Below are 24404 nucleotides of genomic sequence, written 5' to 3'. Positions count from 1 at the left end.
TTATGCACAGAAAAGAAGCACACATTGTCATGCCTCAAACTACTTTTTATTTGCAACTACATGATTTCACGCAATTCTTCTAAACAATGACATAAAATAGATTTCCTGTGTATAAATAACTTACATACTCTCCATAAAGTAAATGCTCAAAGGTGCTAGAACAGATCGTCTGCTGCTACAGTGTTCTCGTATCCAACAGAGTTGATGCACAATATATAAATACTCCAGTCCAATATTAAAAACTCAGGCACTTGACTAACTTTAATAAAGTTTCTCAAACTATATCAATATATCTAAAGTGCATATATATTTTTTAAGAAAGATTATTATCAATAACTTTTCTATAAAAATAAGTTTGACGGTTTGGCCCATCTAACTTTACTACTATGCGTATGAACTTTTAACTTTTAATGTGGTCAGCCTTATTCTACCTTCTCTCAACACTGACACCAAGAGAATCAAAAGCAGCTAATGAGGTGCTAACATGTGAGGATTAATCCAGTGATTCCGGTCACAATGCATTCCAGGAGGAGGTACCCATGTTACTGGAATTGGGCGATACGGTTTATTCTTTCTTCCCTGATTTGGATAACCAAATGGAATAGGAGGAGGATAGTGATTCTGATGACCATTCCCTCGGTACATTCCTGGCTTTTTTCTGGGCAAAGGGTGCCACAATGGAAGAGGTGGGAACATCAATTCTGAAATCTGCATGAAAGAGAAAACAGTTAAGTTATTAATTCAAAGGAAAAATTAGTCACATTATATATAAAAACAAGGTGAATTTCCAGATTACCATTAAAGAAAAACAAAATCACTCAGCCATACCCTTAAGAGTAGATCTAAGTGACATTCCTATGGTTAGCTCTAAGTATATTAAAAACTTCATATGTAGTAAGTGACCGATTAGTTTTCTGAATGAATGAAAATGAATAAACTCAAAACAACCAGAAAAGATCAAAACAGAAATGAATGGAAGCTTGAAAGGACACATCATGCTTTCTTTTTTTTTTTTTTTTTACTATTATTTTTTTAGGACACATGTTTTAGACCAGTAGTTTCCACAGCTGGCTGGTTAATAAGGAGACACCTAAAAGGCTTTTAAAACACAGAATATTCATGCCCTAGCTCTGGTCTACTGAACAGTAAGAATAACAAAAATTTTAAAAACAGAGGCCAAGTATTCTGACCACAGTGTAGATGGTGATTCTGATGAAGCCAGTTTGTGTTTGGGAACAACAGTCTTAGATTATCCCCTAAGTCTCATGGGACATAAGTTCACATTATTCAAAAAGTTATCAGCAGTTTTGGACACCTTGCTCAGAATGCTATACCATGTGACTATGAGTTTCTGAATTCTCTGATTTCTAATCTGCTCTTTTTAGTACAGGTATTTTAAAATTTGTATTTTATATAAAACTGTATTCATATCATAGAAAATACAAAAGGTATATAAAAGTATATACAGTAAAAAGTCCCCTTTACCTGATTACCAGCTACCCAATTACCCTCTCAGGGGTAACTGACACTAATTATTATTTTTTTGTGTGTATACCCTTAGAAATATTTCATGCGTATACTTGGGTGTACATCTATGCACACATTTTAAAAAAACATGCACATACAATTTTGTTTACTCCTTTTTGCCCTTGATAAATATATCTTGGAGATATTCATATCAATACATAAGGCCCTTTTTCATTATTCTACAGCCAGATGTAATGCAAGGACTATGCCGTGACTAAATTAACTAGTGTCCTACTGATGGAACATTTAGGCGGTTTTCAGTGTTTTACTATTAAAAAACAATGCACAATAAAACAACACTTTAATGAATACCCTTAGTATAGTTAATCCTTGATTATATAAAATAATGAAAAAAATAAGGAAAAATTTAGATTCCAACTAATAATTGACCTATACTACAAACAGGTAGCAAAGTGAAATGGTTTTCATTTCTTTTTATACTAGGATGCTGAAAAGGTTTTAAAACTGTCAGAAAGAAGGCATGCCTGCCTTGCTCAGTGAGAGGAGTATGCGACTTTTAATCTCGGGGTTGTGAGTTCAAGCCCCACTTTGGGTGTACAGACTACTTAAAAATAAAATCTTTATTAAAAAACAACAACAACAAATCTATCAGAAGACAAAATTCTGGAGCCTAAAATACCCTTTCAGTTAATCTCATACCCCACAATCAGCCACTGTTCTGATTTCTATCACCAGACTGAGTTTTCCCTGTTTGTTAACTTCACATAAATAGAATCATTTAGCATGTGTTCATTTGTGTATGGCAAAATTCTTTGCCCAATCAAATGTTTTTGAGGTCTTTCCATAGTGTGTCTATTATTAGTTCATCCTGTCTTACAGCTAGTATTCTACTGTGTGAAAACCTCATAATTTTTCTCCCATTTACCTGTTAATGGACATTTTGGTTGTTTTCCATTTTATTATTATGAAAAAAGCTGCTATAAACATTCTAATACATGACTTTGGAAATACTTATTTTCATTTCTCTTGTTAAATACTTAAGGGTGTACTTGTTGGGTAATAGGGTAGGTGCATTTGTAATAAGTGCCAGAGTTTTCCAAAGTGGCTGTACCATTTTACATTCCCACCAACAGTTTACGAATCCAGCTACTTCACATCCTTGCCAACAGTCGGTGGTGTCAGACTTTAATTTTAGCCATTCTGGAAGAAGTAGTGTTTCACTATGGTTTTAATTTGCATTTCCCAGATGACAAAAAAAGGCTAAGCACCTTTTCATGTGTTTACTGGACATTTATATAACTTCTTTTGTACAGTGTTTATTCACATCTTCTGCCCAGTTACTTTTAATTGGGTTGTTTGTCTTCTATTATTGATTTATAGGAATGATTTATAAAGTATATTCCAGAAACAAGTTCTTTGATGTATGTATTGAGAATATTTTGTTCAAGTCTATGTTTTGCCCATTCATTTTCTTAATGGTTTGTTTTGATGAGCAAAGATTTTAAATTTTGATGAAGTCAAATTTATCAAGTTCTTTTCTTGTGTTTTTTGTATCCCCTGGAAGAAATCTTAGTTTATCTCAAGTAATAAAGCTATCTCTCAATATTTTCTGAAAGTGTCAGAATTAGCTTTTATGTTTAGGTCTATGACCCATTTCAAATTAAATTTTTTATGTATGCTGTCAAGTAGCAGTTAGGTTTGTTTCTTTTCCTGTATAGAGTATCCAATTGTTTTAGTACCAATTCTTGAAGACTTTCCCTATTGAACTGCTTTGAGACTTTCCTTAAAAAAAAAAAAAAAAAAAAAAAGACTACATATGTAGGTCTGTTTCTGTGCTATTTTGTTCCATTAATATATTTGTGTCTTTAAATCTTTACTACACTGGGGGTGCCTGGGTGGCTCATCTGTTAAGACTCTGCTCTCCAGAGATCTGGGATCAAGCCCTGCATTGGGCTCCTTGCTCAGCAGGAAGCCTGCTTCTCCTGCTCCCACTCCCCCTGCTTGCCCTCTCTCGCTTTGTCTCTCTGTCAAATAAATAAATAAAATTGTAAATCTTTACCACACTGTCTTGATAGACATAATAGCTTTATATAAGTATAAGGCCTCTAACTTGATTCTTTTTATAAATTTTAGAATCAATTTGTCACTTTCTAGAAAAACCTTGTTGGGATTTTGATTGATATGTAGTTGAATCTATAGATCAATTTGGGGAAAAATGACAAACTTCACTTCTTAATTAGTAATCTCTGGGGATACCTTCAAAAAAAGACTCCTAAGAGAACAAAGATCACAAGCTAGGAACTTTGTATCCTTACTTTGATAAGCCCCTTTTTAAGCCTTTTAGTAATGCTAGGTTCGAGATGAAAACATGGATAGGAAGAAAACATTAAAGTGGGCCACTTGCACTAGCTTTCTACACGATGGCTTTTAACAGCCATGCTTTTCTGTCAAAAAATGTTTTGTTAGTGAATATAATGTCAAGGAAAAATGTTTTATTTTAAAAGCACACAAAAGACATTTCAATTTCCATGCCTTTGTTATAATTTTGTCGCAACAGTTTCTCAACATGGGGGGAAATAAATACAATTTAAAAGGAAAATCTAAAAATTAAAGGTCAATTTACTTGTAAAATATCAGCAGCAATCAATTCAGTTTGAGATTTACCTTCTTGCTTTGTTGAGTAACAATAAAATTCTGAGATAAAATTGCAACATGTGAACGAATTACAGGCAATTTAACAACAGTAATTTAGAGTTTATAACACATCATGCAGAGAGAAAAAAAGCCCAAAATTTATGACAAAAGTCTTAAAAATGATCCCTGAAATACAAATATAAAGTTTACTTATCTATATAGAGACTCTCTTAGGAAGAATACAAAAATAACTGGTAATGAGTACGTCCATGGAAATGTACAGGACAGGACTAGTGGTTGGGGAGTGGTGAGGGAGGATTTAGTTACTATTATGCTCTTTTACACTGTTTGAAGTTGTTTACAGCAAGGGCTTGCTATCTTACAATATGCATATATATACACATATATTCCTAAAAATGATAATCCTCAGACTAATCTTCCTCATAAGCCTAAAAAGATAATACAACAAATGAAAGAGAGAAATGAAAAGTTAAGTTATACTGAAAACATGTTCATTATATAAATGAATGGTGAATATAAAGATTTAGTTTCTCATACTCAAAACTCTCATTTTTTACTCATTAAGGTTTAAATTATTATTATTATTAAGTTTTTATTTATATTTTTGACAGAGAGAGACACAGCGAGAGAGGGAACAGAAGCAGGGGGAGTAGAAGAAGGAGAAGTAGGCTTCCCACCGAGCAGGGAGCCCAGTGCAGGCCGATCCCAGGGATCATGACCTGAGTTGAAGGCAGACGCTTAACTGAGCCACCCAGGCGCCCCAAGGTTTAAATTATTATAGCCCAAATCCAACCCTAACCTTGAACCTGTTATATTTCAGTATGTCTAAATAAGGCCAAATTAATAAAAAGAGATATATTTTAAAATATACTCAAAATTAGAAAAAAGTACATGCACAGAATAAGGCTCAACTCAAAAGATTTCTTTCAGGGGCGCCTGGGTGGCTCAGTGGGTTAAAGCCTCTGCTTTCGGCTCAGGTCATGATCCCAGAGTCCTGGGATTGAGCCCCGAATCGCAGGGAGCCTGCTTCCCCCCCCCCCCCCCCCCCCCCCCCCGCTCTCTGCCTGCCTCTCTGCCTACTTGTGATCTCTCTCTGTCAAATAAATAAATAAAATCTTAAAAAAAAAAAAAAAAAGATTTCTTTCATTTTTTTGACTTATCTTCTCTGCCAAAGAGGAGTATTGTATTAAGAATTTTTAAAAGTATATTAAATATTCTTTGGTATGTGGGGTATAGATAATAAATAAGTGGACAAATTTGTAAGCATGGTTGCTATCTAACTCATCAACTGTTGAAGTAAAGGAGATAATGTTTTAACTTGAGTGAAAAATGAACTCATATATAATTCAGTGAAGTTTCTTTTTAATCGTGGAGAAAAGAAAGTTAACCCCAATGGTATGAATTAATAGTGTCGAAGACTACAAAAACTGAATACCTACTTTTTTTCTTTAATGTGAATCTTTTTTTTTTTTTTTTTAAGATTTTATTAATTTGACAGAGACCACAAGTAGGCAGAGAGGCAGGCCTCTCTGCTAAGCAGGGAGCCTGATGTGGGACTTGATCCCAGGACCCTGAAATTAAGACCTGAGCCAAAGGCAGAGGCTTAAACCCACTGAGCCACCCAGGAGCCCCTCAATACCTACTTTTTAATACAATAAAGATTTAAAAATATCAGGAATGTATCATCATCATGACTTTTTCTAGTCTTTCCCATACTTTTAAAAATATATTTATTATAAATAAATAAAATGTATTTATCCTACTTAACTGAGTAGTAAAAGCAGACCCTTGATAAAGTGACTCAGGATGCCCATTTACATCTCTAAAGAACAGCTTCCTTTTATATGGAAGAGAATTGGCATTCAAAATCTCAAATCAGAAATCCTGGGCAACATGAGCAGGACTACCTAGAATGACCTGGCAAGCCCTGCTCACAACCTTTAATAGAAAGCCATTCCATGGTTACCTGGTACACAGGGCTTGGGGTCGCAGTCATGGAACTGGGTTTCACTTCTACTTCCTTACTTGTTTCTTCATCTGAAGAAGAGGATCCTGAATGATAATCAGAGGTAACCTTATCAAGGGCCCTGGTAACTTTCTTGGAGATTTCATCCTTGTTCTCATCCTCATTTTCAAAGCTGGCAACAATGAATGCATTGTTTTTCTCTCCATACCTAAGGATTAAAAAAACAAACAAACTCATAAACCTTTAAGTACCATCAACAAAAGCAAGAAATTGTCCATAAAAACAAACAGGCTTGGACATGTCATTGGTCCAAAGCAAAGAAGGAACCCTCCCAGAACATAACCTGACATATATAGTATCTTAACACAAATCCATGCCAATAGGCAGACCACGACTTTCTACCCCTGCCTTATTTAAGTACAAATAAAAATGATTCCATTCTCTTTCCCAATTTTCTTTCCTACTTTCCTATTTTAACAAAAACAGTTGTTTAAAACACCAAAGTGAAATTCAGTTTACATTTTTTATGTATCATTAAACTGATTGTACAGTAAAAATTTCTCATGTGTTTTTAACTAACTACTGTAATGTAGATGCTAGTAATTCAAGTCATAAATCAACGAGTCATTTCCTTTGACCTCCATGATTAAATAAAAAAGGGACCTGGTTGCCTGTATCCACACTGACAAAAATGAGAACTGAGGCAACTGAAAAACAAGTGTTGAAAACAAAGGGGTTTTACTTGAATTATATTGCTTATCTCATGCTAGGAAAACTGCCTACTTCTCATCTTGATTTTTGTTTTTAAAAAGTAAAATGAGCTTTTTAATCGTGCCAAAATACTTTTAGAGACTTGAGCTAGAAAAATAATTGTTAGAATATGTAACTTTGGCTGTTGGCTACTAAAAGAAAAAGGAAAATAAATTATGCAATGAGGGAAGATAGCATAATGAATAGTAAAACCAGTAGTACTTTTTTTTTTCTCCGAGAGAGAGAGAGTAAGAGAGAGCATGCGAGCACGTGTGCAAAAGAGCACATGGGGCAAATGGGGAAGGGGGGTAGGGGAGGCAGGGGAGAAGGAAAGAGAGAATCTTAAATAGGCTCCATGCTCAGCGTACAGCCCAGTGCAGGCTTGACCTCATGACGCATAGATCACAACCTGAGCTGAAATCAAGAGCTGGATATTTAACCAACTGAGTCACTCAGGTGCCCCATAAAACTAGTTTTCATTTGGAGAATAGGAGAAACCCACAAATCTATTTGGATAGACTGCACAACTTAAACACCATGAAATAATTTCTAGTTAGGACAAAAGAAATGAATTGATTTCTTAAGATTTTTAATTTTATTTATTTATTTTTTTGACAGAGAGAGAGAAGGAGTGGGAGAGGGAACACAAGCAAGGGAGTAGGAGAGGGAGAAGCAGGCTTCCTGCTGAGCAGAGAGCCTGATGTGGGGCTCGATCCCAGGACTCTGGGATCATGAACCAAGCTGAAGGCAGACACTTAATGACTGAGCCACCCAGGCGCCCCAAGAAATGAACTGTTAACTAGTTCTTACGCAATATGTAATTGAAGTTAGAGAACATGATTTTAAGCTTAAAAAAACCACCAAAACAACCTTAATAGAAAAGCAGAGTTAATAATAACTATGTCAATTAATTTCATTTTGAAGTAAGTCTTGTCTCAGGGTATGTATAATAAAGTAAAAGGCCAAACTGTAATAAAGCCTTTGAAAGTTTTATGGAAATCATGTAGCCTCACAGGTGAGTTCTACTTCTTTATATAGTTGTGCTGTCTTCCACTCTCACACAGGCTGAATGGGGCCATAAATGCTACCTAAATATGGGACATAACTCCCTTTTCTATTCTTTTTCAGTTTATCTCATAAAAGGAATTGCTACAGACGGTAGAAAGAACACTGAACATCTTTCTGGTTCTGTCTCTCCCACTAACTAGCTCTGTGACAAGGGGCAAGTCATTTAATGTCTCTAGGCCACAGTTTCCTATCTGCTAGGCAAGAAAGCTGGAACTGGCTGGATATTGGTTTGTCTTCAGCTAGCGATTCTTCCTAGTATAAGATGACTGAGCAGTTAGGCAAGTTCTTCACAACACAGAACTCCTGTACTATAATTTCAAATTTACTTAGCACAGAGTTTTAGCAATGGAAACATACCACTTCATCCTGCCCTCGGTTTAAAGACTCAACAAATTTCAATACAAAGGTTAATTCACATGTTAATAAAGTCAGCAATATTAACAATGGGTTTAGGCCTATCTTCAATTTTGCCCATTAATAGAGTCAAAATTCAAGTAAAACAGAAAGGTAGGCAATTTGAGAAAAATCCCTACCTTTGTAGAACAGAAACCTACATCAAGGACAGACATCTATGATTGAAGGTCAAGCTTTATTAACTCAGATTTCTTTGACATGCAAGTTCAATTAGGTTCTGCATCTTTCCCTTTCTAGTATTTTGGTATGAATATTCTTTTCATGGCAAATGAAGTGGTTTACTGTATTACTGTAACATTAGTGTGTGCAGTTAATGTCTTAGAATTAGTAATGGACAACATTTAAACTGCATTTTTCAACTACACACTGCTAAAACATTAAGTCCAATTTAGTTAATTTGAAACAAATCAATAGTATCTAATGCTCTATATCAGGAAAAGAATTCTAGAAATTCCAAAAAAAGGTATACAATATGTTGGACAGATAAGAAAGCTGAGACCCTATCTCAGGCATTCTCTTTATGGGAAGAATGTATTTATTATCTATTCCGTATCTCCTCACATAGTTCACTAAATGATAACCTTTCTAACTACATAACACTCTTTGTACACTTCAAATATTTTATCCTGATGGAATAACTCAATGATACTATGAAGAATGTTCCCTTGAGTGAATTTCAATTTTTTTATAAGCTTAGTCTCTAGTGTACCAGTAAGTTATTATTAATGACTCTCAGATATTTGTTCAATTATGTAACTGCTATATCAGCTTTATTTTAATTTTCCAGAGTATTTATCTTTACAGTTTTGGTCCCAAAGCACTAATCAATACTGCAATCTCCTCAGTTAACTTAACAACAATTACCTCTACTCAATTGCTAGGATGCCTTTCTTTCTTTGGAGTTCTATTATCGCAGAATGAGTTCCCCACATTCTGAAGGTGATTTCTCTGAGCTGTGAAAATTATCACATCGCAGCCAATTTTCGCCAAAATTTTAATTTTATGTAAAATTATTAAGAGGTTCTGAATGCAAAGATTTTCCTATATCAATATGATGAAAACACAATAATTTTTCATTATCTGGAATCATTAAAGTAATGAAGCATCCACCTAAGTAGAAGGTCTATTTAACTAAAGTTTCTATCTCCAAGTGCCAAGATTTAGTTTAAGCCATTTCAAATAAATATGTCCAAAATGTTTATACAATTACCCAACTTCTTAAGCATCTTTGAACATAGAAACAATTCATAATGATTTAAGATCATCATATTAAATACTCATTATTTGACTGGATGATAACACATTTTGCCAACTCTTTAGCTTTTTTGCTCCTGCCTCCACATAAGACTATACGATATATATATATATTTTAAAGATTTTATTTATTTATTTGACAGAGACATAGAGAGAGAACACAAGTAGACAGAGAGGCGGGCAGAAGGAGAGAAAGAAGCAGGCTCTCCACTGAGCAGAAAGCCCAATTTGGGGCTTGATCCCAGGACTCTGGGATCATGACCCGAGCTGAAGGCAGGCACTTAACTGACTGAGCCACCCAACCGCCCCACTACATGATACTCTTTCAGTAGCTTTATAACTACATGAAAAAGCCCCTTTCAAGCACTACTTGTAATTTTTTATGGCTGAAAAACTACGTAACTAACTTAAAGAACTGTGTGTTAAATAACAGTGAGTCAGGATCTAAGTGCAGGCCTAATAAAAAAGCAAGCAATTCAATATAGTAACTTTGTGATAGCTATTGCTTATATACAGAGGTCTTCAGTAGGTGTTCAGTGGCCAAAGTCTGTGAAGTATGACCTTAGTCCTACATTAGTCCCAGAATCTAAAAATGTTTGACGTTCTTGGACCAAAATTGAGATGTCTTGGCTCTTCTTTTTTCTAACTGAGAAAGAAGTGCGGACTAATCTAGCACCTCAGTTTCCCAGAGCAAGAATCTTACACAAACAGCTTATACCAAGAAGCTCCAAGGTGATCCAGAATAATTCAATGGAAGAATTACTATGTATTTTTGTCATGACATATCATCACCTCTACTTTTATTGTTGGAGATCAGGTCAAAGGCTATGACCACCTTTGAAATATACTAGGATTGCATCAAAAGCATCTCTACTGTATTCAACAGGTGAAATGTACTTAAAAACCAAAAAGAAATACCCTAAAGGAACAGCTGTAGGAAATCACTTGCAGGGGATTCCATTCATCTATTTTTCATCCTATTCTTCCTGCAAGGTCTTTCCCACCTTGTCATCTAATCAACTGCATCCTTCCCCATCCAGCTCTAGCATCACCCCACTTGGTAGTCTTTTCTAATTCCCAGCAGAAGCAGTAACTTTCTCCTTTGTGCCACCAACCACTGCATTTTGTACATATTTCTATCACAGCATAAATCACCCTGCTGTAATCTGCTTATTCTTTCTTCTCCTTTATTAAACTTTGGACATCTAACAGCAAAATGTCCTTTCATTTTTTATTTTTATTTTTTATTTTTTTAAAAAGATTTTATTTATTTATTTGACAGACAGAGATCACAAGTAGGCAGAGAGGCAAGCAGAGAGAGAGAGAGAGAGAGGGAGGAGGAAGCAGGCTCCCCGCAGAGCAGAGAGCCCGATGCGGGGCTCGATCCCAGGACCCTAGGATCATGACCTGAGCCGAAGGCAGAGGCTTTAACCCACTGAGCCACCCAGGCGCCCCGTCCTTTCATTTTTTAAAACCCCACAACTAAGAATGCTTATACCACAATGAATGTTTTTTAGAATGAATGGAATTCAATTAGATACCATACCTAACACTCCCCTTTTACAATTCTGCTCATTGGGAGATGAGAAATAATCTCCATTATAAAAACAAGACCATGAAAATACTTGGTCACTTAAAAGTCAAAAAGGGGGAGGGAGGCAAGAATAGAAACAAACAAAAACCAAGCAAAAGTTGTTATTATCCATTACTATTTAGGCTTAACTTCTTTCCCAACTTGAAGAGGAGAAAGACAAGTGCACCACCGAGAGACAATAATTGACCTACAGAAGTCTAGGTATCTAATTTCTGCTTCTTGGTCTATAAAAAGCTTCTCGCCAGAGCCCTAGAAAAACCCTACCCAATTAAGTTTTTAAGTTTCTTTAGCTGTAAAAAAGGAATGTAACCAGTCTTTCACCTTCAGATTACAAAATTCACAACTACAAAAGCCCAAACAACAGCTTCTGGCCACAAAGACACACAAGCAGGCAGTAACTGAGAGAATTTCATAAAATCAGTTCCAGCATGGTAATCAGTTCAGCTGGCACACTCAAGAACTCACCGACAGCACACCTCACATGGATCCACCCACAGAGTGAGTTCCTTTGGTAAGCCTAGATCACTGTACAAGATGCAGCTGTTCTCACAGGCTTTCAGGACATCAGGATCAACTCTCTGAAACTTATTGACACGAATGCATCTGCAACGAAGTAGAGTAATTTTAACAGCTTTAACTGAATCTTAATCATAAACCATGTTATATTATTAGTATTGCCAATGTGAATTTAAGACAAATAAACCCTGATGGAGAATCCAGGGGGCATATCTATCCTAAATAGATAATGAATGTGAACTGAAGGCAAAGAGGCAGCATCATCAGTAAGACTACTCAGCCTGGTGAAAGAGAGGGCATTCATCCGAGCCCAGGGAAATCGTAAGAACTGGCTTTGCATCATTTTAGCCAGAAACTACTCAATCTCACATGTATATTAACAGACCAATGAGCATTAAAGCTGCATGAAATTACCCAGAGCTCTAAAGGTAGAAGTATTAATAGGCCAAGTTACTATAACAAAATCTAACTAACAAAAGACCTTAAACAATGTTTGAAATATTTTGAAATTCTTGTGATGTTTTGGCCATTTCCTTACTTATAAATCCCAGATAGTGTTAAGAAAGGTGTCCTTATTGGGGCACCTGGGTGGCTCAGTGGGTTAAGCCTCTGCCTTCGGCTCGGGTCATGATCTCAGGGTTCTGGGATCGAGTCCCGCATCGGGCCCTCTGCTCACGGGGAGCCTGCTTCCCCCTCTCTCTCTCTGCCTGCCTCTCTGCCTACTTGTGATCTCTCTCTGTCAAATAAATAAGTAAAATAAAAATAAAAAAAAGGTGTCCTTATCCTCACTTATAATTGTTCTATAAATATAGAATCAGTCCAAGACACAGAACCATTCTTATCACATAGTTATGATTAAAATAAATCCAAAGTGTTACTGGCTTATTTGTTACCAGAGTTTTTTTTAATTAAAAAAAAGTCATTAAAATAATTGGGAAAAAATAAAATACCTAAACCAATAGAACCTCTGTTCCATTTTTTAAACCTAAGAAATACCAAATCTACCTAATGGAATCTACCTAATCCCAGAATGAATGCAAAAGTATACGTTAAAGTAAGCATTTTGCCTATGTACAAAAATGGTGGCTACAATAGAAGTATTTACTGCTTCTACAATTACGAAATCAAAAGTACCCAAGTTTTAGTACTAATCCTACTTCTCATTTATTGGGTGAATTTAGATTAAGTGGTTTCACCCTCTCCTCAGATGCAAAGCTCTCAAATATGGACAACACAAGTTTATTGACAAACAGTAATTATAACATTAAATACAATGACATCAATAGAACATGTTGTTTAAATTTTTTTTTAATTTTATTATTGATTTCAATTCTCATTTAGAACAGTGAAAAAGTTCTCAGTAAGTAACAGCTAATACATATTTCTAAATAGTAATAATAACTTTCTGAAGGTTTACTACACAATGGACAGTTTCTTAAACTTTTTTTTTTTTTTTAAGATTTTATTTTTTTGACAGACAGAGATCACAAGTAGGCAGAAGAGAGAGGAAGGGAAGCAGGCTCCCCGCTGAGCAGAGAGCCCGATGAGGGACTCGATCCCAGGACTCTGGGATCATGACCGAGCGGAAGGCAGAGGCTTTAACCCACTGAGCCACCCAGGTGCCCCGCAATGGACAGTTTCTTAAGTGCTTTACATGTATTAACTTTTTATTTTAACAATTATCCTATAATTTACATATCACTTCCCCATTGTAAGAAAGTAAGGAAGCAGAGTTGCCTAACTTCACAACTATAAAGTGGTGACTATCTGGACCACTGGACTCCAAAGTCTATTTCATTAAATATCCTATTTTGTCTGTGCTAATCTTATCATGACCACTAACAAGTAAGCAATTCAGAGTAAAAAAATTATTTTACAGGGGCGCCTGGGTGGCTCAGTGGGTTAAGCCGCTGCCTTCGGCTCAGGTCATGATCTCGGGGTCCTGGGATCGAGTCCCGCATCGGGCTCTCTGCTGGGCAGGGAGCCTGCTTCCCTCTCTTTCTCTCTGCCTGCCTCTCTGTCTACTTGTGATCTCTCTCTGTAAAAAAAAAAAAAAAAAAAAAAATTATTTTACAGCATGTAAGATGCCATTTGTCCCATTCTTTGAGATGGTCTATGTTTACAAATTCTAGTGTTGTGTAAGTTGATTCAAAAGTCCCATATGCCCCAGGATCAAAAGCAGTTAAAGGTAAGGAGATAGATTTTTAGAAGTACATGTTTTTGTTATCTAAAATAAGGGTGATGTAGTCTCAAAGCTTAAAAAATATGTATGTAAATAAAGATGCTTAGAGACTCTGCTTCATTTGCTTATCTTATACATTTTTGTGCTGTTTTTTTAACTCTATATACTGTGACTACTTATCCATTAAGCAGTCTTCAAAAACAGGATTTTAAAAGCTGCATAAAAATAGTCTATCATTTACTTAATGTTGACAGTTCTTTCCAATTTTTTGCAATTATAAAGTGTAAGAAACATCCATATTCATAGATATTTATCTGCATTTCTGATTATACTTCTAGAATAGATTTTTAGAAACTTACTGTTCAAAGAGTAGGAATATTTTTACACATCTTGATAATATTGCCAAATTGCCCTTATTTGTAGATATTGTGAAGAAACAATTTTAACTTATAAACACTTTAGAAGAAAAAGAACACTTCCAACTTACTCCATGGATTCAAGAGTCTCACTCTGGCTAATCCTATATTCTATTCACTTTTATAACAGTAACAACCCACCATTAAGTCTAATAGTTTTCTACTTCAAAGACAGCTTCAAAATGACTCAATAATGATATTTCTGATCATATGCCAATTTAATCCTGTTTAGCTAATTTTTTTCCTCAAGTTTTTAGAATTAATGGAAACGAAACTGTACACTGTCTGACCTTTAAGCATTTACTTGACAGTGTCTTCTTTTCTCAGTAATAGTAAAAAGTTGGTTTGGCACTTCCAGAAGCCTTTGTCCAATGTCAATTACATCAGTGTAAAAAGCCTCAATAGCTCTAACTCACCAAAGCTGTTCACTCTATCAAAAATAAAAATGTGCAGGAAAAAAATTAAGAGAATCAACTGAAAAGATAAAAAAATAACTTGAGTCTGCTTTATATGGAACATCCACATTTCTACTTTAATTCATCACATTTTCTAATCTACTAGGAAACATCCTTGGATAAAAATGAAGAGAAAAATAAATCAATAACTTTAACTTTTGTTTTCAATAGAAAGCATGCTCACCTGTGGCTTTTAGCATATGAGAACTAAACACATATTTTCACTTCCTTTGTAGACTCCCTGAATAATCTTGCACTTTTAAGAGCTAAGTGACTGAAAGGAAGTCCTTTTTACATCAAAGCACAGAAATGCTGATTGAGAAGAAAACTTGGGGGCAACAATATGCATAAATAAAAGAATTTCTTTAGTCACAACTGTTTTACATTCATTTTTTTGGGTGGCCACCTCCACAAATGGGGCAAGGTTTGACAGCTGAGTTATTTAGCAGAACCCAGGCTCTCAACACAGTGATCACATAAATACTAGGGAATGAGCATGCTAGAACATGTTTAGCAGGAGCCTGTTCTTCTTTACTCTAAGCTATAAATGTAACTTATAAACCATAGTACAAAAAGACAGCTGCTAGTGAGAGTTACTTACCCTCTTAGAGACAGGGCAGTGGTCAAACTGTGGTGTGCAGAAGCCCATAAGAATTCAGGGTCAGTTAGTTAGACCTGAGCTCAAATCGCAGAGCTAATATTTACCACTTGTAGGTTGTAATAAGTTACCTTCATCAAGAAAAGAGTTACGGTGGCTTCTACCATAAAGAATTATGTATAGTATAAATGAAATTATTTGTGTCAACAATGCATTAGGTTTCTAATATTCTTAGTTCTTGTTTGCCATAAAATTTACTTTTTCCAAAAACATATAACATGTAATTTATAAAAACAGAGACTCATTTCTTTCAACTCTTGCCATGCCCATTCATAGGTAAGTTTTAGGGGTCCTCTAGAATTGTGAAAACCCTCAAGTACCTGTGATACATAAAGAAATGCATTCAGTCAGAAGCCAAACTACAACCACAAGACTAACTCCCACGGGCTGACAATATTGTGATCCCAAGTCTAGGTAGTGGGGCTCCATCAACAAATGTTTCTATTTTAAAATGCGTAAGGAAAGAAAATACCAAAGACACCCCAGAATTCTGTATGTTGTAGTGAAACTGTGAAAGAAATGGACTGGATACCCTTTAGTCCTCTGGCCTTGCACTCATTTTCAGGAGCTATCAGCCTCTTAGTCCAATCCAACTGTCCAATCTAATCCTTTACCTGTAGGCCTGTCCTTTTGATGGTTTTTCTGGATACCAGTGATTTTTATATTTTTCTTGAAGTATAAGAGTCAATTTCTCAGCAAACCTCTCAACTGCCTCTTTTTTCAACTTGTCATGTTTTCGAACTAGCCTTGTGAAAAAGAAGACAACAGCAGCAATTTCGTTCTTCATCTTTCCCTGCAAAGAAAAACAGTTTTTCTTAAAAAACCAAAACACAAAAACTGGAAGATAAAGCTCTGCAAAATATCCCTCCTTCATAGCTCACTTCTTTCAATTTTATCTTGTGTTTCATTGGCTCATATCTGGAAAAAGGAACAAATAATCACTAATTTAGGCCATAAAGACCTTATTATAATATTGTCTAAGAACCTTATCACTTAGCTTTGTGAAGAAGTTCAGTAAAGAGGGCACACCAAAATGCTCCTGGTTGGCTAAAATAAAATCAGAGCTATCACTCAAAGAGAAGCACTACAATGATACCATTATATACTTTTTCTAAATATGTCAATGTTTAGCTACAATAATTTAAGTTTAAAATTTTGTGAAATAATTTGAATTTTAAAACACAATATTGTATAGCTACTATAGAAAACAGTGGTAATTCCTAAAAAAAGTTTGAGTTACTAAAAGACCAATCAATTCCACACTCATAGCCACATACCTAAAAGAAATGAAAACATTTTTCTACACAAAAACATGTACACAAGTGTCCACAGCATTATTCATAACAGCCAAAAAGTAGAAGAAATTCAATATACAACTGATGGACACTGACATTTGTCAACTGACGAACAGATAAATGCGGTATATACATGCAATGGAATATTCTTCAGCAACAAAGAGGAATGATGTACTGATATGTGCGACAACAGAGGTGAATCTTAAATGCACCATGTTAAGGGAAAGAAACCAGTTACAAAAGACCAAATATTGTATGATTCCATTTCTATGAGTTTTCCAGAATAGGCAAAAACCTGGTTAGTGGCCTAGGGGCAGGAATTATGGGGGGAAAGGAGAGACATCAATGAAACACAGGGCTTCTTTTTAGGGTGAGGAAAATACCCTAAAATTAACTGTGGTGATGGCTACGCAACTTTGTGAATATACTAAAACTAATGAATTGTAGATTTTAAATGTGTAAATTGTATGCTATGTGAATCCTATTTGAATAATAAAGCTGTTACACATAAAGAAAAAAAAATGCAGCACTGAGTTTCTTCTATAAACATTCTTTCAAGAACAGAGATATATTTACCTAGAAGATATGCTCCAAGACAGTGCCTCTATCAAAACATTTAAGAGTAGAAATTCAGGGTCATCCACAGAAAAATCAAACCAAAAGAAATAATCAGAGATATAGCTGCACTGTGGAACTGCCTCAAGATTCTTTAAATGGCAGATCTGACTTACCATTGATTAATCCATAAAGGCAAAAACCTTATCCTGGGATTGTTTCGATGTATATTCTGTCTTTATGTGATGAGCTCATTCATTTGGCTGCTTTAAGTAACTTGGGAATTATTCAGATGCTACATTTACTAAGCAATATCATCCTTTCCAGAGCCAATTATCAAAGACATACAGCTTCTGCTATGTTTAGTATAAAAACCAACTAATCTAGCTGATAGTTGTTTTCTCAAATCTCTTAAAGTCTCTTCTAATGATTCCTTAACTCCTTGTGCAAATTCAAACAAGGGATCTCACTGTGAAATAAATTCTACAGTCATCTGAGAGGTGTGCTGGCAGCCATACCCACTCTGATCTCCGATGGGAAGACACCCAAACCTTCCTCCTGGAACCCTAGAATGCCAAATCCACCTTCTCTGGCCAGCTACCAGACAAGAGGAACTGGGTTGCATATAAGAGTTGCAGAGGTACATACAACCCCAGTCTTCCACAATTGCTATGAGGCATCCTCCTAAGAGAAATGTTGAGCCATTTCCACTTTATAAAGCCATATTTATATCCTAGCCCGTTGTAATGGAAAAGAAAGCCCACTGCAATTTAATAAACGGTATGGGATGGAAAGTTACTTGCTGATAGAACAACATTAGCTTCCATCTCCCCAAAGAAAACAAGGAACCACACTAAAGAAGAGTACTGAATCCTTAACTGCATCATTCTCATTCATTTAATTTGTCTACGGTGCTCTACATATCTGAGTTTAGGGTTTTGTTTTCCTTTTTGTTTTGTTCTGTTTCATATCAAAAAATAAGAGAAAGGAAGAAAAGAACCACTTAGTGGTTTCTATTGCTTGTAACACAAGATGAGTCATATGGAATTACTTTTTTTTTCGGTTTGAAGGAATGATGCCTGGAATAGCAGAAAAATTAACCCACTCCCACCAGTTAGAATTCTGAGAGTGTGGAAAGGTAAAAGAGGGAGTTATAAAGTCTGAGAGGGAGAAACTAGAAGTGAGCTGGGCCAATAAGACTTCAGGCGTCTTGAGTAAGTAGCCACAATTCCTCCACCCACACTCGGAGCGAAAAGCTCCCATTTTAAATATCGCACGGTGACGTCATCCTGGGACGTAGTCACCGCGGCGGCGGCTCCTCAAGTTCTACTTTGTTCCACAGGCTCCTCTGCTCACAGCGGCGTGCGTAAAACCCAAAGGAAAACCAAGCCCAACCTTGCAGGAGTTTATAACTTTGTACTTTTCCCTGTGTTGTAACGAAGGGCTAATCGCAACCGTTTCTAGACACAAATATTTCTGATAGACGTTCCCAAGGTTGAGGAAGCGGGGATCCTGGCCGTGAGGCTGAGGAGCCCCGGACCAGCCTCACCGGCGTTACAAAGCGGGCTCTCCGGACGCTGAGGAGACGGGATTTCCCATGGGGCCGAGACTTGGACTTTGTAAACCATCAAAACCTGCCGCTAAGCACTCACGCTTGGGTTCTGAGAGTGCTAGGTGAGTAGGCATCAAACATCTCCACCCACTCTGGAAAGAACGGCCTGCAAGCGCGTCCAACTTCTGCAATCGCGGTTTTCCCCGAGTTAAGGGGGAAGGGCCGTGGAGCCCCATTTCCCTCCTCCCCCCAAACAGCCTCCCTCGCAGGGTGCGCCTTCCCGTTCGCCCGCCGGTCCGCTGCCACCGGGCCGATTCCAGTCTCCGGGTGGTCCCGGGTTCCAAGACGCGAGTCCCCTCGGGCGTGACACCCCCCCCCCCCCCGGACAGCAAGCCGGGTCCCCGGCTCCAGAAAACACACCGACGCGGAAGGCGGGTGGGTAGGCGCAAGGCTGTCGCCCACCGCGAGCGGAGGGTAACGCGCGGTGTAAACGTGGCAGGAGCCTTGAGGCGGCGTCTCCTCCGTCCCCAACCCACCGAAGTCCCGCGGAAACCCTCTCAGGTCACCTCTCTCGGTCCATAATCCTTCCTTCTCGCCGGGCCGGGGCCGATGCAACCCGGTTGGATCCCACACTCCTCCCCCTTCCCCGGCGCGCCGCCTGCCGCGAGCTTTCGACGTGGCCTCAGGGGCGCCGGGACCACCCTCCTCCCGGTGCCCTCAGTTCCACCATGCCCGCCTCCCCCCGGTCCGGTCTCCTCACCGCCGCCGCCGCTGCCCTGGGGTCGCAGATTTGGCGGTCCCGACCGTCTCCGGGCCGGGAACCGAGGGCGCCGCCTCAGCGGGCCGGCGCTCGGCGACAGCGAGCGCAGCGAGCCTAGTTCGGAGCGTGTGGCTCCCGCGTCGTCGGGCGAGGGAGCGCGCGCTGAGAGGGCGGGCAAGCAGGGGAGCGCGGGCGCGAGCGCGCGCGCGCGAGCGAGCACAGCCCTGAGGAGACGCGCGGGGGGCTCGCGGCCCGGAAGAGAGGAGGGGCGATGACCCGGGAAAGGGTTGGCGCCGCGCGGGACAGGCTAGCGCGCCTTGGGGGTGGGAGGGGAGGAGCCGGAGGGGCGGGGCCTCGCCGAGAGCCCGCCCCTGAGACCGGGGCTGAACGGCGCACAGACCCTTCCAGTCCGACGGCTAGGCCCACAGAACCTCGGCCTACACTCCTCCGTCGAGATCCACCTGGGAGGCCGAGCTGACCCCCGCCAGCCTCCCGCACTACCTGGTGCATCGCCATCGGGGGCCGTGCTTGGGCCTCCTCTTATCCTCTGGTCTCTCCTTGCCAACCTGTCCCCTGACAACCTCTGGCCACGAGTTCTAGGCCTAGTTCTGCTCGGGCTCTTGAGAGATGGGGTGGCGACCCGTATCAGATGGAAGGGAGACTTTGCATTTATGGACTGATCCTCGTGTGGTAATTTGAGGCACGTCCACTGTGCAGCTGCTTTGTGATATTTCAGGTTGTTTTTTAGAACTCCTAGTTGGGCTGTACCCTGGCCAGGCCAGAAGTTCCCTCAGAACAGGGGCTGCTTCCTGTTAACCGGTGTTCCAGCCTGGCACTGAGTACAGTGTCTTGCACAAAGGAGGGGCTCCAGGGATGTTGGCCGAATGAGTGAAACTTTGAGAGTCCAAGCTTTCCGTTACTGAGATGTTCCTACTCCAGAGCTTCCGCCATACAAAGCTTCATCTTTGAGCAAATACAGATGTGGAAAGGTACATTTCTAACATTCTGAAAAAAAGGAGCATCTTTCCAACCTTTTAAATTGGCACCATGTTAAGGTTTTGCGAAAGCACTTTAATACCTCAGACCAGGAAAATACAAGACATTTCTTTTAAAAATTATTTGTGAAAAGATAGCCAATTTTCACTCTTTCTAGCTAAAACATGTAAATTTCTCAAGCACTGATCGTTCAAGCTGTAGATTGAACAGATTCTTCACTGCCCTCTAGGCCTAGGAGCATGTTTTCAACCCTGTTCTCTGCATATTTTAATTTTTTTAAATTACGGTATTATTTTTATTACTGATATTGGTGTTTATAACTTATTTACAATTCAAAGTGATTTTTTTAAAGCATTAATAAACAGGCAATTCCAAAAGCAATACAATAAGTTTTATTTGTTAAAAAAAATTATATTGTCACCTATGGCTACTTATTGGTTGATTTAAAGAGAATATTGTTATTTACACCCTGGACTGTTCTAGGAGATATGAGGGTATTTTCATCGTTCTAAAAGTCTAACAATCTGATTGAGATTATTTTACTGATAAAGGCTTTTATCTCCACAATTTCATAAAATAGCTAGGTAGCCACAAACATTACTAAGAATTTGTCCAGAAATTTCTATAGCTTGAGATTAATATTTTGTATGATATTTATAAATCTGTGATCCACTTGGTCCAGTCTTAGAGCAGGGCCATATTCAAATACACAGGTAAATACCTGAAACCTAATTTTGAAATAACTCTTAAAAAATTTTCATAGCCCACACACCGTGAAGCAGATAAATAACAATTATCTTAAACATCTCTTTTTGCTCTCATCCACTGTTCTCATATAAGATAGCTGCTTGAATGCATTTGTCTTTCAAAACATGCCTTAACTCTTCTCCAGCCCTGGATGTGTACTTCAGATCTTTCCCCCAGCTATCTTTCTTCCTAATTCTTATGACAAAAGCCCAGAAGAATTAGTCTACAAGACAGGACCCTTTTTAGGATGCTGAAAGAGGAAAGCAGAGCTGATACAATTACCCATTAATATGTATTTTTTTCCTTTCACAGTTGATTCCTTTCCATAGTTAACTCCAATGTTCAGTAATACTGTGTGTTAATGGTATGGTAGTTTTACAATAAGTTTTAAGGCAAGAGTGTGTGTGTGTGTGTGTATGTGTTTTGAAAACGAGCCTCCATAATAGGTCAGGGGGTCTATAATCACACATATCTTGTGGTGGTATCCCAGAGTCATAGAGAACACGACTCACTCAGTCACCAAAATCTATGAATTGCTTTCATAATCAGGACTTATTTTTCACTTAAATAACTGTGTAACTTTTTAAAATCTGTTATTCCTTTGAGCTCAGAGAAGTTCAGCATTGTAAACAGAACAGTTTCAAATACCATCGTCTCAATCCACACGTCAAGTTTAAATTGAAATACCAAACCCTTGCTTTTATAGTGGACAGAGAGAGTTCCGTTAGGTAACGTTGAGGAAAAGTGTGCAGCCTCTGAGGACCTTTGGAGGTCTATCAAGTGGGATCTAAGACTTTTTAATTCTAAAAACACTTTAATAAATTTCTTCAGAAATTTCTAGGACCTAACCATTTGGCTAAATTAAAAGAAACTAAATCTACAATTTTTGCTTCAACTTCTTAAATGTCCATAAACTGGCAGTGGTTAAGAAAACATAAGCATAAAGAAAATTTGTAACCTTCATTATTTTCTCCATTACATCATGCAATAAAACTGACTTCCAAGAGTCACAACACAAACTCTCTTGATGAATGAGGCAATGGAAACTGGGTACACTAACCCCCTATTTTAAGTTGCATTAATTGTTGAAACCCTCCTTCCCTGCCCCAGCCATGCCCCAAACGTGGCACATCTTTTTTAGAAAAAAATGTTTCTATCAAACTACTCAGACTCTTTATTGGTAATTGCTTAAGATTTGTTGATTTGTATAAACCAGTTTAAGAAAATGTTCCTAGCTTAGGGAATAGGGTATAATATTTAGATAGGAGGCACAATCTGGGCTCAAATAGAGCTTTATATTTGAAACCTCTGGTGTAAAATTTCCCTGCTTGGCAGGACATGTGCCATTGTCGTTGAGTTCCTTTCACAACTCTTCTGTTCTTTGTACTAACAGAGAAACTGACTTCTATTAGTAAGTAGTATATAAACGCCGACTCTCATTCCATGTAACAAAATTAAGAATATGGTATACGCAATTAGCAAAAGGTTCAGAAGTATTATAAAAGAAAGAACTGCTTTGAAATGCAATGTTAGTCAGGGTTCTCCAGAGAAACAGAAACAATAAGATGCGTTATGGAGAGAGAGATTTATTTTAAGGAATTGGTTCATGCTATAGTGGGTGCTGGTAAATCTGAAATCTGTAGAGCAGCCAGTTGGCAGGCTGAAAATTCAAGCAAGAGTTGAAGTTGCAGTCTTGAGTCCAAAATCTATTGGTAGGTTTTCTGTTATGATCTTGAGGAAGTAGTATTTATTCTACTCTCAGAAACCTCAACTTTTGTTCATAAGGCCTTCAACTGATTAAGGCCCACCCACATTATTTGGAGTAATTTCCTTTACTTAAAGTCCGCAGATTTAAATATTTTTTTTAAAGATTTTATTTATTTATTTGATAGACAGAGATCACAAGTAGGCAGAGAGGCAGGCAGAGAGAGAGGGGGAAGCAGGCTCCCTGCCGCACAGAGAGCCCGATGCGTGGGACCTTGACCTGAGCCGAAGGCAGAGACTTTAACCCACTGAGCCACCCAGGCGCCCCCACAGATTGTAAATATCAATCACATCTACAAAATACCTTTCCAGCAACATCTAGTCTACTGTTTGACCCAACAATTGGGCACCATGGTCTAGCCAAGTCAAGACCCAAGAATAACCATCACAGTGACCTCCATTCAATAGTATTTCCTCAAAGGCACGATGAATTAAGTTTTAAAAAGTTCCCTTAGTGAACAACATAAGGCATGTTTTCATTAAGAAAACAAATCCCCGTGTTTTTTGTTTTCTTTGTTCTTTTCAGTCAGTTGCTTTGTGGAGATGGGGAGGAATGGGGGAGGGAGGATCAGATGTGTTCACTTGCCCTCTTCTGTATAACCTTGTCAAATATTTGTGCTAGAGCGTTGAGAACACCGTGTTTGTCCATAGAGAGAACCAAAATAGGGCAAATAAGTTACTCACAATCTAGTGGAAGTTAGAGATATGTAAACAATCTACCTTACATATTACATATTCCAAGTTGTGTTATAAATTCAGTATCTCCAAAAGGTAAAAAGGCAATAGTATTGAAGGCATCTAAAAGGGTTTGGTTGTGATTGGGCTCCCAGCTGAAAGGAAGTTTCACAGATGTATAAGGGCAGCATTGCAAACTTTCCTTACAATTTTTCAGTATGGACAGGTAGAGGGGGAAAGGGCATAGCATAAGGAAATTGTTTCTAAGGTCGGGTCACTCCTCAGTTGCACCACAGAGATGGCTAGAATTAATCAAATTCACACAGCAAGTCCTGACATTTGATGGCCTAATTAGAGTGATTATGGGTACGCTTTAAAAATATGCTTTGTCAGCAGATGATCCAATGAGATGTTTCCATAAAGAACATGTTCCCACTCCACACCTGGACCAGGAGCAGCTCAAAACATGGAACTAAAGTTAGTACATTAATAATTGTTTGTGATGTGGTTGGCAAAAACACTTTGTAATTGTGCTCACAGGAGTGCTTTAGGGAGATAATTGTAGCAGGTCAGTTTTTTCTTTAACTGGTAGGAACGTTTCAGGAACTTTTTTTGTGATAAAAAAAAACTTTGTATGTATGAAT

The 24404-nt window shown here is 38.0% G+C and overlaps 1 protein-coding gene and 1 long non-coding RNA gene across 3 annotated transcripts in view; one reads left to right on the top strand and one right to left on the bottom strand.

The window, feature by feature from the left end:
• Positions 1 to 27: 27 nt before the first annotated feature.
• Positions 28 to 19813, bottom strand: BTG3 (BTG anti-proliferation factor 3). 2 transcript variants are annotated; one of them, XM_047721805.1, is made up of 5 exons: positions 19582 to 19813; positions 16031 to 16209; positions 11655 to 11792; positions 6110 to 6317; positions 28 to 708 (listed from the first exon to the last, which is right to left on the bottom strand). In XM_047721805.1, the coding sequence occupies exons 2-5, from the start codon at positions 16201 to 16203 to the stop codon at positions 469 to 471; spliced, it is 759 nt and encodes a 252-aa protein (XP_047577761.1). In that variant the 5' UTR covers positions 16204 to 16209; positions 19582 to 19813; the 3' UTR covers positions 28 to 468. The 2 variants fall into 2 exon arrangements, with proteins under 2 accessions (XP_047577761.1, XP_047577753.1); XM_047721797.1 differs by having other exon boundaries at positions 19579 to 19812.
• A 6-nt stretch (positions 19814 to 19819) lies between these two features.
• Positions 19820 to 24404, top strand: part of LOC125095434 (uncharacterized) — a 110007-nt gene continuing 105422 nt past the window's right edge. Inside the window, exons 1-2 of the long non-coding RNA XR_007125880.1 lie at positions 19820 to 20567; positions 24157 to 24237. This is a non-coding gene — a long non-coding RNA (uncharacterized LOC125095434). The remainder of the gene's footprint in view (positions 20568 to 24156; positions 24238 to 24404) is intronic.

Source organism: Lutra lutra, chromosome 1, assembly GCF_902655055.1.
Source record: "Lutra lutra chromosome 1, mLutLut1.2, whole genome shotgun sequence".
Lineage (NCBI taxonomy): Eukaryota > Metazoa > Chordata > Mammalia > Carnivora > Mustelidae > Lutra > Lutra lutra.
Note: the sequence above shows the minus strand (reverse complement) of the source record. Positions and strands in the feature narration are given on the sequence as shown.